The following is a 15290-nucleotide window of genomic DNA, read 5'->3' as shown; positions in this document are numbered from 1 at the left end:
GCGTTCGTAACAAGCGAGTTGCCGGAATGGTTTAAGTAGAATTTTGGTTGCAGTCAGGATCCTCAATGAGGGTGCACGTCCCTCCTATTGTATTCCATACACTAGAAACGCACGCAGTCATTCATCCCATTGGCTCACCTGCGCAGTCACGTGCTTTGGCCTGCACCAATCGCGCGCCGGAATTCCACTCATGCGCTCTAACAAATCCGATAGCGCGTGCACATGGTCACTTTCACCGACAGGAATCGATTCAGCTGGCCTATAACTATCACGACTTATTAATCGATTCCTACCATTGGCGCAGCTGTTAAATCGGAATCGAATATAAAATGTGTTATCCATTCCAAACGTTGTCAGTGGGTGTGGGAATCGAGATATCGATTAGATGGGCGGTAATCGACTCCACGGGGCGAATCGGTAACGAAGGCAAGGTCATGGCGGGGCTGGCGACGAGAGGCCGCTTCGCCGCGGCGGTGGCCAAGCAACTGGGACTCAGCCGCGCCTTGAGAACAACCGGTTCGTTTACTATCAACAACAACAACAGCAGCAGCAGCATCGGCAGCATTGGCAGCAGCGGCAGCAATAGCATCACGATGGCCATTGTCAGCATCACCACCACGAGTCTGATGTCACAACTGCCATCATTGACTGCCTTACCTATCAGCAGTAGGATGATCATCATCGTTAACAGCATCAACTTTCTGCGAACTTGGATTTGTATCATCATAGGCAGCAGGCAGAGTTGGTTTTGGTGTTAGCGTCAACATCTTGTGTCGAAATCATCACCATTATCACTCCCTCAATGCCACCACAGTATCCATCTGTATGTACGTTAAACTTCCTTCGCACCATACGTAGCCAAGCCGTGCTAAGCAGTCATCACCACCAGTACCGGCGTCCTCGCTCGTGTCTCCTGTGTATACTTAAACTCGGCGAAGGTTACGGAATCGGCGCAGGTGCACACTGGACGGTATTCGCAGGAGCAGGCCCATCGTGTGCCGGCGTCAGGGTCCACATTTGAAAATTGCCCGCAAAATAACTAAATTGGGAAAGCAATAATTGCCCCTTACTCTCAGACTATTACCCCAGGCCACTTTTGAAAACGAGACTATCCTGGTGTTTTGAGATCTCTCCTCGTTAAACAAAATAAACATCGCGTCACCGGAATCATTTGAAACAAGCTGAGTCGCGATGTTGGCGAACACCCTGGACTCTCCAAAGTCTCAGTGCGAAGCGCGTCGCTTATGGCGAGGCGTAAACGTGGAGGTTAAGACGCATGGGAGACGCTGATCCAGTGTTCGTCACTCATTTTCAGAGGGGCCCTTTCGCCAATAAGACATCAGTGTGGGGATCGCCACAATTGGAATCATTGAGGTTTGACAGCAATGGGGGGGGGGGGGGGGTGTTTTTACTTTTCTGTATAGTCGGGGGCCGCACTAAAGGTCACCAGGGGCCCGCGGGCTTTGCGGTGAAGAACACTTCTCAAACCCCTGAATACTTCCAACCTCCAAGTGTTCATACGAAGAGTTTTATCGCCCTAACTGCCGTCAGAAGTATGTAATAGTGGATAATACATTGATGAACGCCCTTTGCAACAACAACATCAAACGGTTGCACTGTTAGTACGTGTGTGCAGGATGTGGTTGGGCATTGGCGTTGTGTCCACGAATCGCGACCAAGAGGAAGAAGACCTCAGAGGAGATAGTGGGATGATTCGGCCAGGGGCAGATCTTGGAGGTCGCGTGTCTACTCTGCATTAGCTTCTGGTTCTGGAGGAGGGTAGAACACGTTAACCAGGTGCGGAGGAATCAACAGGTTTGCTCGTGATAACATCTTGATCTTAATTTATTGTGCGTGTCGAATTACCCTCTCCTTGCGCCGACAGCTTGTGCCGAGGGAAGGAGGGCCCCCTTGGGCCCAATGCCCAACGAGGACATCGATGTGCGGAAGCTGGACGAGTTGGAGAAGTACCGCAGCTACACTCCCTACTACAAGCGCGCAGAGGCTGAGCGAATTAAGCACAAGTGGTGGAAGACGTACCGCGACTTCATGCTCTACAACGGAGGTGTGTGGCAGTCTGGCCAAGAGATGCCGCACATCAATGTCTTCATTGGGCATTGGGCCGAAGGGGGCCCTCCTTCCCTCAGAACAAGCTGTCGGTGCAGAGACAGGGTAATTCGACGTGCACAAATTAAGATCAAGATATCATCACGACCAAACCCATTGATGCCACCGCACCTTCTCAACCCTTGCCTACAAAGCAACTGACCACAGGCGAAGTGATATTACACCACATCCTACTCCAGGGCTTGGCAGTCTAGCGAAAAGATGGCCACACTGCCAAGACCTTTAGATGACTAGACTGCCAAGAGATGGCCACACTGCCAAGCCCTATTCGGTTCTATTTAGGATGTATATAGCGCCCTTTCCAGTTCCTGTAATAGGATGTGGCGTAATATCGCTCGCCTGTGGTTAGTTGCTTTGGAGGCAAGGGTTTGTGAATCGCGCGGGTTTGTGAAACTCCAAAATCTAACTGGGCTGGATGGTGGACAGAAGATGGCAAACTGAATTTGTAAACCTGTCTTATGGACCTTCAAGTGTTAGCCCATCCCAATGTGTGGGATTATCTAGTTTCCTTCCAAAAGGCATGCACATGAATTAAATAGGCCAAACATCCCAATGTGGGTGGAACCCTCTGGACAAAGTCTTGGAACTATCATTGCCATCTGTCCTGGTTATCCCAGGATCATACGTTTTTGAGGTAGCTGTCACACTGCCAAGGGCAGAATAACAAGAGCGTAGTTCTGCTCCAGTTTTTTGTACCTCAGAGGTGGTAACTTTAAGTGGGAATAGGAAAGGCATTCCTGGATAAAAGAAAATATGATTACATATGATGTCATAATATGTAATCATATTTTCACATGTAATCATTTAATGTGATCATGTTTTCATATGTAATCATATTAATAAATCGTATTTTTTTAACAAGATATGTAAGCATATATATTTTTTAAACTATAATTAAATATGATGTGAAGCTTTCATGCCTGCAGAAATCCATATCATGTGATCATATATTTAAAAATCCAGAATGTAATCATTTATTATATTTTTCAGCAAAAGTGAAACCCGATGAGAATGGCTCAAGGCGGCCCGTCGACATCGGGCTACCGCACCTGCGCCCTGCACGCGCGGCAGAGAGGCTGGCGCGAAGGACCGTGCTGCGGGAGAACCGGAGGAATGCCGACCTGGAAAGGGCTGCCAGGATGCGAACACGTGAGCAGCCATGCACTGAAGCAGCAATGAAGTTGCTATAAGGTTGCACTCATTACACACAAAGTGCTTGCCACAAATTAACCACAGTACTTCGCTGATACTGTCAAGGAGCGTAAACCATCACACGAACTCCAGTCTTCCTCTCGGTGGCTTTTGGCTGCCCATCGAACAAAGGCGGTCACTGCATCGTGTGCTTTCAGATGTGCTTCTGCGGCCGTCTGCAATTCTCTTCCTGCTATTAGGAAGCCACTGGAGCTATGGACTTTTAAATCATCTAGATTGACAAACTAATTTCTTTTGAACTGCTTTTTGTGTTTATTTTGTTATCCTTCCTCGTATCTCCAATTAGCACACGTGAATAGGATTGCTACCCTGTCATAGTTTACCCAGAAGCGGGTCCTCTTATTAAGGTAGCTATCCTGAGAAATCTATAAGTCTGTAACCCGCAAGACATTAAAAGTCACCGCTTTATTTAAGTTGCATACATGTCATTCACCCCTCTTTTGGTACTGTGAGATATTTTCACAATATTATATCCCGGTTCTTGGTAGCTCAGAGGTGGTGTGACAACCCTGGGCATGGGTTATGCGGTCACAGCTCGGCAAGCAGATATTTAGTTTACAATTGCCAATGTGGCATTATGCCATGAGGTGAAGAACTCTCCTTTAAGGTACTTTGGCAAAAAGCAATGCACCATACGATGCTGCACCTGAATATGATGTCATGAAATTACTTCTGAAGACTTTAATTCGTCTCTTTATCTGTGCTTGGTACACAAGATTAGATGCCCTCTCATATGCCATTGGAACTAAAATAAAGTATGCTTAGAGTTTAAATAAGCCAAACAAAGGGAAAAAAATAAAAGTTTCCTTTTTTTGTGTGTGCAGTCATTGGCGAGCAGGCTGAGATCATCAACTCACTACACTCGAGAACCCACTTGCATCATGTTTGAAACCACTCAGCAGTGCTGACTCAGTACTCTAGGTATTAAACCCCACCATAGTGTCATTTGAGTGTGACATATTTTGGGTGGCAAATATTAAGAATCATCATTCTCAGGTTATATAGTATAGTTTTCAAAGTGTTGAAAATGTATTGCAATCAGTGTTGTTAAAAGGAAACACTGTACAGGTAGTCCCCGAGTTACGATGGTCCGACTTACGATATTTCGATCTTACGATGGCGATAGCGATACCACAAAATTGCCATCAACAACTTAACATCGTTCAAGTATGCAGACGACGGGCAGAATCTTGGCGAGTACAATACAATATGATACGTTACAATACTTTCAATGCATGTGTGATACGTAGCTTTAGCGATTTCATTTTAAGGTTACCACGATACGTTCAATGCATGTTCAAAGTTTTTTATAGCAGATAGGATTGTTTCCTGAAAAAAATTTCTATTAAATTGCAGTTCATATAGGTAGGCTAAGAATTTACCTTGTTTTTTTTACTTTACATTTTACTGTGCAATACAGTATTGTAATTAATAAAGCCATACAGTATATAGTATATACAGTACGGTACTGTAAATTGCTCTGTTTTGCTAAATAATCACCATTCTTTAAGACTCCTGGGTAGGCGAGGCCATCTTCGACTTACGATATTTTCGACTTACGATGGGGTCGTCGTAACGCATCTCCATCGTAAGTAGAGGACTACCTGTATACCACACGTCCTTTTGATTACAAATAATTAGATACTGAACTTCTATGCTGGTGTTATACAAATGACATCTGCTTGGGTTGGTGGTAAAGACACAATGTAACATGTGGCACATTTAACATTGCACTTGACTTCGTGCCAAGATTCATCTCATTGTTTCCCTCTACTCTGCGCAGTGAAAATCCCACTGGACGAGGTGCGGGCTGACTGGGAGAAAACCACAGGGCCCCAGCACATCCATGGCATCGTCTCGCACTACGGCATCTACCGGGATATGTACAAAGGCGCCGAGTTCGTGCCGCGTGTGATGCTGCGCGTCGCGTACGCCCTGCCCAAAGAGGATGCCACTGCACCCGTCTACTACGGCAACGTGCTCATGCCCTTCGAGGTGGGAAGATGTGCGATGCCGCCCTCCTCCGGATTCCTTTACCATTTCAATCCAAGCTCAGCCACATGATTGTTTATTAGCCGAGCACAGAGTCTGTGACATAAATGGTCCCATTGCAATATATTCGCCTTTGCAATATATTCGAAATGTCATGAGCATATTTGTATAAATTGAGAGGGTGGTCTCCACGTTCTAACGAGCAATGGAGCGGTTGTCATCACCGTTGTCATTCCTGAGGCAGTGGCTGAAATTCCACATTTCCATGCCGGGGGCCAGTATGTTCATAGGGCCACTCTTGACCTTTCACAAAGTTATAATCATGGTATTGATCCTGTAGGGATGTTGCAGATTTGTTAATCTCTGATTCGGATTTGAACTTGCAGCCTTGCAACTGTTAGTCGAATGTTCTAACACAGCACCACCCAGCATACATTTTTCATTTGTGAATGCTTGAATAACGTATGCAGTGTGTGGGTAATTGAGAATGACCCCTTTGTCATGTAGATTTACAAATTACAATGAATTATTTCTAAAAAGTACAATTTAGTTAACCCCCACCAATAGTCTCTTTTGAGTATTTTTTAAACTTTAGTGAGCTTCACTGACCCGTTTGTCACACCCAAAGACGCAAGAGGCTCCAGAAGTAACTTTCGAAGCAAATGAAGATTCGCTCTGGACGCTCATCCTAACTAATCTCGGTACGACTTTTATCAACATGGAACCATTTCATTCCAGGGTGCTGCACACAAATATCCAACTTAAATTATGTCAATGTTACTATGTCAATTATATAATCTAAAATTACATGTTTTATAAACATTGTTAGAAATGTACAATTCATACATCTTTACAACAGGTAGAGTTAATGGTGTTTTATTAATCTGAATTTTTTTTATGTTTATGCATTTTCGTATTATTTTTTATGTGCCTAATTAATTTTTTTTTACTATTTAATCCAGTGGCATGTTAAACCTTTAATTCCGAGTAATTACGTTTAATAAAATATAATGTTCTTGTAAATGTTCCAATTATGTTGATGCACAAATATATTACTATAATTTTGCGAAATTATACTGTATAACTGAAACTTTGATGTACTATGACAAATCATATTTTGTGAGTAGGGGTAATCAAGGGTTTCACATTGGATAAGTCCCAACAATGTTCTGATCTCGCCTGTTGCAGATGGCCACTTGCAGGATAACGAGTCAGAATACCTACATTGGTTTGTGTAAGTCTACACCGATACGACATGAGTGAAGATCAAATAATGTTGACATTTTGCTCACCAGCATTGGTTGAATTAAATGCTGCTAAGATGTTGTATTTAAAAAAACGTATTTAAGTGGAAATACCAATAAGGGAATGAGTTATGTTCATTATTAACATTCTCCACAAGCATGCTTGATTAGTTGGTGTTTATGCAGTTTTTAACTGAAATTTATTCTTTTGTCATTGGATTAATACCCTAAACAGGTCAGGTTTTTTTTATGTATTCACTTTAATATTGAATTGTTCATGTATCAGCTTAATGTTATGGTTGTCTCAGGCATTGGTACGTATACATAAACATTTGATTTAAGCTGAAGCAACCTGATGAGTTATTAACAATTCTTTTTTACAGGTATCCAGCCCAAGCTGGTCAGCAATAGTGGAGATTTATAAAGGATCATACATAAACTCACACAAAAACAGGATAATATAGAAACAAATTTAAGAGCAATACTTAACAATTTTACAAGTGTAAAAACTAAACTTGCAAATTCACAGCTGATGAGTACCTGGTGCAGTGTTTAAGTTTCAGCACTAGGGGAGGCAAAGAAAGGCAGGCAGGTGTGAAGTTGTCCACCCATTGGTGCCGTGTCTGTGTCAGTAGGGGATCACTATCAGCCTACGAAACTCTATTCTCTTTTGCCTTTGTCTCGGTCTTTATAAAGTAAACGAATGTGCCTCTTTCCACAGGAGACACACTGTATTATACGTCTTGGTGAGATGCGGTTGTATTTAGACCCCATATAAATACAAATTGTATGCCATAAAGAGGAGATATCTGTCCTGATATAGTGTATGGGGGTGGAGTAGTGCCTACAGTAAACCTGGCCATATTAGTTTGATTCCCAGCTCACACAAGTGGCAATTGATATCTGAACCGGTCCTGTCCATCAAACCTTCAACATCTCACGCTGATTAGTATGGAGTTGGTCAAAAAACACCCATGGTCACGGGTCGACAACCAAAATATTTCAAGAGCCGCAATGCATGTGAATACGAGAGACTGTGGTCCTGAATAACTAACGTCGTGAAGCAGGCCTTGAAGAGCCGTACGCAGCTCTGGAGCTGCAGGTTGCCAACCCCTACCCATTACCGACATGGCATGGATTGTCTTTCAACCATTGGCAGATGAGAAAGACTGGAATTGTTATAGTATATAGATGGTGCACACACGTGAAATTAGACATGACCTTGACACAGTGCGTGTGCGTTCCAGCGGGAACATACCGGGAGGCCGGGTGTCAATGGGACAGACTGTGTGCCACTATCTGACACCGTTCCCGGCAAAGGGGACCGGCTATCACCGTCTCGTGTTCCTCCTCTACAAGCAGGAGCACCTCCTCGATTTTGGCACAGAGATTCGGCCAGAGCCATGGTGAGGGCTGATGCAGCACATGCACCGAAGATCCCCTCCCACCTGTTACGTTCATTCACTCGTGTGTCAATGCGACTCGCCACCATCGTCAACGATGAAAGCTTCCCCCCTCCCCACGCCATCGCGGTCCCTTACAATCTAGCGATGCAGCAATCCATCTATCTCCTGAGGTGATTTTAATTCTCCATCTCCATGGTAGACATTCTCCCGGGTATGTTCACTCTTTCATTAGTCTTAACCACCGGCCTCATCCCTTCTAGTGCCATGGCCTATCCAAGTCCACGTTTTTTAATAGTAATAATGATGTCTTTAACTTACATTTGTTCTCAAACCCATGTGTTCCTCTTTCCGTCTCCTTATTTTTTCTACAGTCGCAGCCTGAAAGAGCGCACATTCCGGACATTTGACTTCTATAAGAAGCATGAGGATGACTTGACTCCGGCCGGGATCGCATTCTTCCAGAGCCACTGGGACGAGTCTGTCACAGATATCTTCCACAACACACTCGGTGAGGAACATGCAGTTGCAACACAAAGCCCAAAGGACCAGCATTCATTGAATACAACGTAATGTTTTGTCATTCCACTACTGGATGAGGGCCTCCCCACACATGTGAGTCGTGGCGAATTTATTTGATCACACTTCACTGTGGGTTGGCGAAGGTAGGGAGCATAGAAGTATTGTCCAACAATACATATTGCTGTGCTGCCCGCAATGTCGCCCTGCAACAGTCTATAACAACTGTTTTGTGCATGGTGGTCACCAATCGAAGCACTAAGTTCAACCCTGCTTAGATTCTAAGATCTGATGACGTCGGGCTCTTTCTGCGGATGGTTTTGTAATATTTTTGGGTTAGATCGCGTAAATATATAAATGTGTCATTAAACCGGCCACCACCCAACAGCCAACTAGTCAGGGTTGTCACGTAAACAGAACGTGCCAATTCGTCACTAGCACAGCACACCAGTATGTTGGAGAGCAAAGCCACAACATTTACAATCTGAGTACGACGTTTCGCCAGTAATTACAACTAGCTTCATCAGGCGACAGCCAGATTTGTGGAGAAGTCCACCTGTTTCCTTCCTTATATAGAGGCGGAGATGTGGTGACCATGCTTCTGCGCTCTTGCACAAAGTGGGGAGAGGGGGTGGATTCATGATTCAACTCACATTATGCATGCGCACAATGTGAGCTCTTTGATCTTGTCCTTCCTGTCCATTGCGTGTATTAAAATAGCTGTACCAACGGTTATCCCTAATCAAGTATTGTGGCCTATATAGGCATGCATTTAAACAATGTATTACTTGATTATTCGCTTCCACGCACCACTAAGTTGGTTGCTATCGGAACGGTTAAAATTATTTTTACTTCTTTCAATTTCGATAGATTCTCTAATTAGTCTTGGCCAGTAGTAGCTAGTTTTGCACAGAACTTCAACATTATCAACATCAATTGAGTGTTCTTGTTGGCCATGCGTGTTCTGCTACTGCTGACAGTTGTATTTGGGAGCATTTAATATTATTTGATGTTCTTTTAGTCTCGTGCTGATCATTCGTCCTGTTTGTCCAACATAGCATTTGCCACAAGTGCAGTTAATCCTGTGCACACCTTCTGGTGATAGCTTCGGTAATACATCTTTTGTGCCAGATATTAATTTCTGTATTTTATGTTTTGTGCCAAATCTTACTCAGATGTTTTGTTTTTCCAAACATCTGGCTAGTTTATCAGTTACTCCCACAATGTACGGTATTTTGATATTCTTTGGGTCTTTCGGTAAAGCCACGTAGATAGAAAAATAATAAAAAAAATATCACGACGTTTCGATCGCAACACAAACAATCGTCATCAGGTGAAAAGAATATAGCGGGAGAGCTGCAGAAGCAGGATGTTTATAGGTTTGAGATGGGTGTAGCCCAAGGGTAAGGGAGTGGGGCTAGAGATGGAATTTGCATGTAAATGTAGGATCGGAGAGCTGATATACCTCCACGACGACTGGCTGTGGCGGTGGCCATTGTATTGTGAGAGATTAGCATGTCAATGTAAGCGAACCACCGCAACGGTGGCTGTGCTAGTGAGACATCCAGCTCCGATCTTACATTCACATGCAAATTCCATCTCTAGCCCCACCCCCTTACCCTTGGGCTAAACCCATCTCAAACCTATAAACAACCTGCTTCTGCAGCTCTCCCACTATATTGTTTTCACCTGATGACGATTGTTTGTGTTGCAATCGAAACGTCGTGATATTTTTATTATTTTTATATTTACGTGGCTTTCCCGAAAGACCCAAAGAATATGAATTCCTGCAGTCACGAAAGCTTTAAATCAAGGTATTTTAATAGTTTTAAATACTTGGGTAGTTTCAATGCTCTTGTTATTTCATTTGGTTTTGGCATTCAATGCCCTGTTATTTGTGCATCGTAACCGTTCATTTGCAGCGCTTCTTTAACATGTTTAATTTCACTTCTCAGACTGTCACCATCTGACACTTTCTTAGCTCGATGAATGAGCGTCTTGATAAGAGCAGATTTCTGTGCGGGGTGATGGTGTGACTTTGCATTCAGATAGGCGTCCGTATGCGTTTTCTTTCGGTAAACGCTGTGTTATTTTACCATTTCGACCTCGTCGAAATTAATTTCTTACACAAAAGATGAATTACCGAAGTTATCACCAGAAGGTGTGTACAGAATTAACTGCACTTGTGGCAAATGCTATGTTGGGCAAACAGGATGAATGATCAGCACGAGACTAAAAGAGCATCAAAGAAATATTAAATGCTCCCAAATACAACTGTCAGTAGTAGCAGAACACGCGTGCCAACAAGGACACTCAATTGATGTTGATAATGTTGAAGTGCTGTGCAAAACTAGCTACTACTGGCCAAGACTAATTAGATAATCTATCGAAATTGAAATAAAATAATTTTAACCGTTCGCATAGCTACCGAGATAATGCTGCGTGGTAGTGAATCATCAAATAATACCTTGTTTAAATTCATGCCTATACGGGCCACCATACTTATGTAGAGTAGAGATATACGCAGTGCACGCAGTTGAGCAGGTGCAATCGAGGACGAGCAGGTGTGTGCGCTGGGGCAGGAGGTTGGCGCCGGACAGACGGGAGTTGGGGGTGATGATAAGGGATTAATGAGTGCGACAGGCGAAAGCGACAGCTTAAGTGGGAAGCACGTGAGGACTCGGAATGAGGAGGGGTATAGAAGCAGGAGCGTGCGCGAGCTGAGTTGAGTTGTTCACGGACCAAGAAAGAAGACTTCTCGCCGCTGCCGCTCGAGCCGTCAACGGGACCTCGCCCCTCACGCCGTCGCCGGGCGGTGTTGGCTGAACCCCCCGCCCGTGACAGACGGGTGAGTGGGTACGGGACAGCGTAGGAGAGGGCAGCAGCTGAGATGCAGAGGAGGTGAGGTGCGGAGTAGGTGAGGTGCGGAGTAGATGAGAGCGGGTAGTAGGAGAAGCAGAGTGTTTGGTGACAGTGGAAGGCAGTCATAGGAGTGCCTACAACTGGTGCAGGGATGACCGTTGGTACGCTCTTTTAATACGCACAATGGGCAGGAAGGACAAGATGAAACGGCTCGCATAATGCGCATGCATAATGTACGTTGACTCATTAATCCCCCCCCCCAACTTTGCGCAAGAGCGCAGAAGTGTGGTCGCCACATCTATGCCTCTATATATGGAACGAAACAGGTGGACTTCTCCACAAATCTGGCTGTCGCCTGTTGAAGCTAGTTGTAATTACTGGCGAAACGTCGTACTCAGATTGTAAATTTTGTGACTTGGCTCTCCAACACACCGGTGTGCTGTACTAGAGACGAATTGGCACGTTCTGTTTACGTGACAACCCTTACTAATTGGCTGTGTCGGGTATTGGCGGGTTTAACGACACATTTATATAATTACGCGATCTAACCCAAAAAACCCTCTATTATGGATATTGGTCGCGAAAGCCTACGTGTTAAACTGGTTTTGTAATAGGCATGTTTTGTCATAGGCACATGTTCACATACCGGCCGGTAGTGAGCATCCTTCAATGGTGGGTTACCGAAACTGCCATTTGAATGAGTGCCTATCGGCTGGCAGCTTAGGGGAAGAGCTGAAGCCAAGATGGTGATGGTCATGTGGAAAGGAAGCAATGGGGAGAGGTATTGTAACATCAGCAGCATTGGATATGCTCATCTTCACTGAAACATTACATTTTTAAAAAATACTGCAATTGTGCACATGTGTTGTAATGATACAATTCTGCATTCGTGTTGAATGCAATTAACTCTGCACATTCTGCAGTGAATATTAGTTTCTGCTTCGTAGTACTTTTTTTAATTGTGAAAACTTTTCTAGTTAGAGCCCTGTGTAATACAATTTAGCTGAAATTGTTTTCCTTAATGAGCCACCATTATGATTTGAACACTCCATTGCAATAATACAAAATAATAATTAAAAAATCTGGGAAAAAATACAATGCGCATTTCTGATAAATCCAATTATTAATGCCAAGTCAAAGCAATATTACGAGTTATTAGTAAAGGCATTAGAGCAAGTTTAAGAGGACATTTGCGAGGATCCATCAACGAGCCAAAATTATCTATTGTGCACTTAAAACACTCGGTGTCATTGTGTTAATTTTCAGATATGCGTGAGCCAGTGTTTGAGTACGACTGGCCCAAGCCATACCACCCACCGCAAGTCAAGTACCCACACAAGAAGACTCTTCGCTACCTGGACCTGTACCGCGAAAGCAATGAGCCCACCTACGGGAATCATTGAGCAAAAGGACGAGACGGTAAAGTGCTGATTCCTGCACGAACATGGGATGAGCAAGGGTTCGCCCCACTCGACACGTTGCGATTGCTGCTGCTGCAGAGCGCGCACAGTTCATCCACGCTGTGTGCAGCCCACTCATTGTTCGCTGTGCTCATGTGAAGGGTTACCTAACCACATCGAACTTTTGCAGTGTCTCCAAGGTCAAACAATCAATGGGATGGCACTGCTTTGTTATTGGTGACCCTGACCCAGGGGAGAAAATTTAACATTCCCATGACCGGCCAGTTTTTCCATAAGACGGCCACTGGTTTTTTACAGTGGTCCCTCGGTTTACGATGCCATCGATTAACGATATTTCGATTAACGGCAAATCGGAGCGCTCCTAAGTGGACTCAGCAGACCTCAGCCAATCAGCGATGCCCTCTCATGAGTGTTTTGATAGTAACTGGCTAGCTTTGCAATGTTTAATGTATGTTGCTTATGGAAACAGCTCTCTTGAATACCTTGTTTTTTACTTAAAAGTTAAATAAGATCAATCACAAAGGCCCCTAAAATGCATATGTAGACAAGTGAACAAAACAATTGGTGTGCAAATTAATCAGGAAATTATTGAAAAACACGAAATAGGTGTAAAAACAAGTGCTCTGGTTAGTGAATATGGCCTGCCCCAATTCATCATTTTCACGACTATTCAGCAGGACAAATTCAAAGGTTTCAATGTGAAGGATGCCTCGACCAGGGTTTATAAAGGTAGATAAATTGTGTATTTCCTATATTCTATTAACGATCATTTCTATTGACGATGGTTTTCATGGAACCAATTAATATTGTTAACCCGAGGGGGACCACTGTCATTTTAACTATGCAGCAACAATGTGTGTAGTCAACCACTGGCCGTCATTTGAACTTGTAACCTTACAACTTCAAGCAAAGAGCTTTGCAAAAAATATGACCGCATTTCACCTGATGTTTGAGGTTAGTAACAGACGTTAAGGCTTGATTTTCTATTGATGGTCCATTTCCTTTAACAACAAAGTTATCTGAAGCGAATGCGCATTTATTTCTCTCCACATGTAATTATTTTTAATGAACCAAAGTTGCCATTTTCTGTAAGCATCATGTAAAGAAGTAAACTACACGTGACAACTTCTAAATGTGTGTGATCTGAATGGATGAGTGCTGGCAAAGCAACAGGGAGGAAAACCATCAGTCTTTCACCGTGAACGCACTCAGCAGGTGGTGCTGAACTGAAGAGCTGAAGGCCCCCCATGTGGCTACATCTGCATCATTCACCAAGGGAATTCTCCCCTTTGTACCGAGGCAGCAGCTCCACCCGTGCTTATGCTTGAACTCCATTCGGCAAAGCCCCCCCAGCCAGCTTATTATACTCCAGTTGAATGTAGACACATTTGGCATGTTTTATAATGAGAGAGAGACGGTCATTCATAGGCAAAGTAAAAATGGAGTCTTGAGTGTGGGCTTGAACAGGAGCAGGGAGTTGACAGCATGCTCTGCTGGAGGAAGATAACTAGACACTTAAACATTAAGCCACTGGAGTAATTTGATGTGTGTATTACACTTGACTTTGTTGACGCATTTCATCTGCTGCTTCTCTAGTGGTTGGAAGTACCCTTCTCTGGTTCCACATCCTCCAGCTTTAAGGGTGATCCCAGGGACAGTGTGAGCGGTGACTATGCGGAGCTTCTAAAACTACACCGTGGATGTTATAATGCTTCACTGTGTAATGACAATCTTGATTTGAAGCTTAACTCTTTGGTTCTTCGGTAAAGTCACGTAGGTAGAAAAATAATAGATCGCGACGTTTCGATCGCAACACAAGCAATCGTCATCAGGTGGGACAACCACAGCAAGAAAAAACTGCTGAAGTAGGCCTATGGGTCTTTCTTGCTGTGGTTGTCCCACCCCTGATGACGATTGCGTCGTGTTGCGATCTATTGGTTCCCCAGGGACGGGCTAATGATGATTAATGAGACGAGCATTGACAGGGTCACGTGTGGGGGAGCACGGGATCCAATGGCGGTAAAGTGTAATAATGGCGGTGATCGGCAGGGCCAGGTGCGGAGAGAAGAATTCTGGAATCATGGCGTGGCCAGAGCGGGCGAAGATCAGCAGCAGCGCGGGCAGAGGCTTGGGGCGGAGGCTTGGGGCGGCTTGGTGTGGGGAGCTCCCGTCGAGGTCGTCGCCTCCTTGGATCGAGTCGTCTCCGTCGTCTGCGAGTTATCTTGAGATTGTAAGCTACGTTGTCTCAGAATGTGTCACTACCCAAGTGTACAGAGTCACTCGCGGTTACGTGTGGAGTTGTCATTGGACTTTATTCTTAATAAATATACAGAAGACAAGGCGGCGTCTCCGAGAGCTGCATTACAACTGTATAGATTTTAAAGCCTCAGTCGAGCTTCTTACACTAAACTACGTGGCACACTTCACGACATCAAGTTTGTTAAACAATGCTGCGTTTGATTGCATTGGTTTATATAAAATGTATTCCAAAACAAAGCATTGGTGTATTT

General features: G+C 44.2%; 1 protein-coding gene across 1 annotated transcript; it reads left to right on the top strand.

Annotated features, from left to right (window-relative positions):
* Positions 1 to 366: 366 nt before the first annotated feature.
* Positions 367 to 15119, top strand: MRPL38 (mitochondrial ribosomal protein L38). Its single transcript, XM_061559366.1, has 10 exons — positions 367 to 516; positions 1886 to 2065; positions 3118 to 3276; positions 5123 to 5334; positions 5960 to 6032; positions 6520 to 6565; positions 7823 to 7981; positions 8353 to 8489; positions 12626 to 12778; positions 14830 to 15119. The coding sequence occupies exons 1-9, from the start codon at positions 435 to 437 to the stop codon at positions 12760 to 12762; spliced, it is 1185 nt and encodes a 394-aa protein (XP_061415350.1). The 5' UTR covers positions 367 to 434; the 3' UTR covers positions 12763 to 12778; positions 14830 to 15119.
* Positions 15120 to 15290: the final 171 nt, after the last annotated feature.

The sequence above is a fragment of the Lethenteron reissneri genome, chromosome 3 (genome assembly GCF_015708825.2).
Source record: "Lethenteron reissneri isolate LAM-NWPU_2019-01 chromosome 3, ASM1570882v1, whole genome shotgun sequence".
In the NCBI taxonomy this organism is placed as follows: Eukaryota; Metazoa; Chordata; class Hyperoartia; order Petromyzontiformes; family Petromyzontidae; genus Lethenteron; species Lethenteron reissneri.
This window is presented reverse-complemented; position numbering and strand designations above follow the sequence as displayed.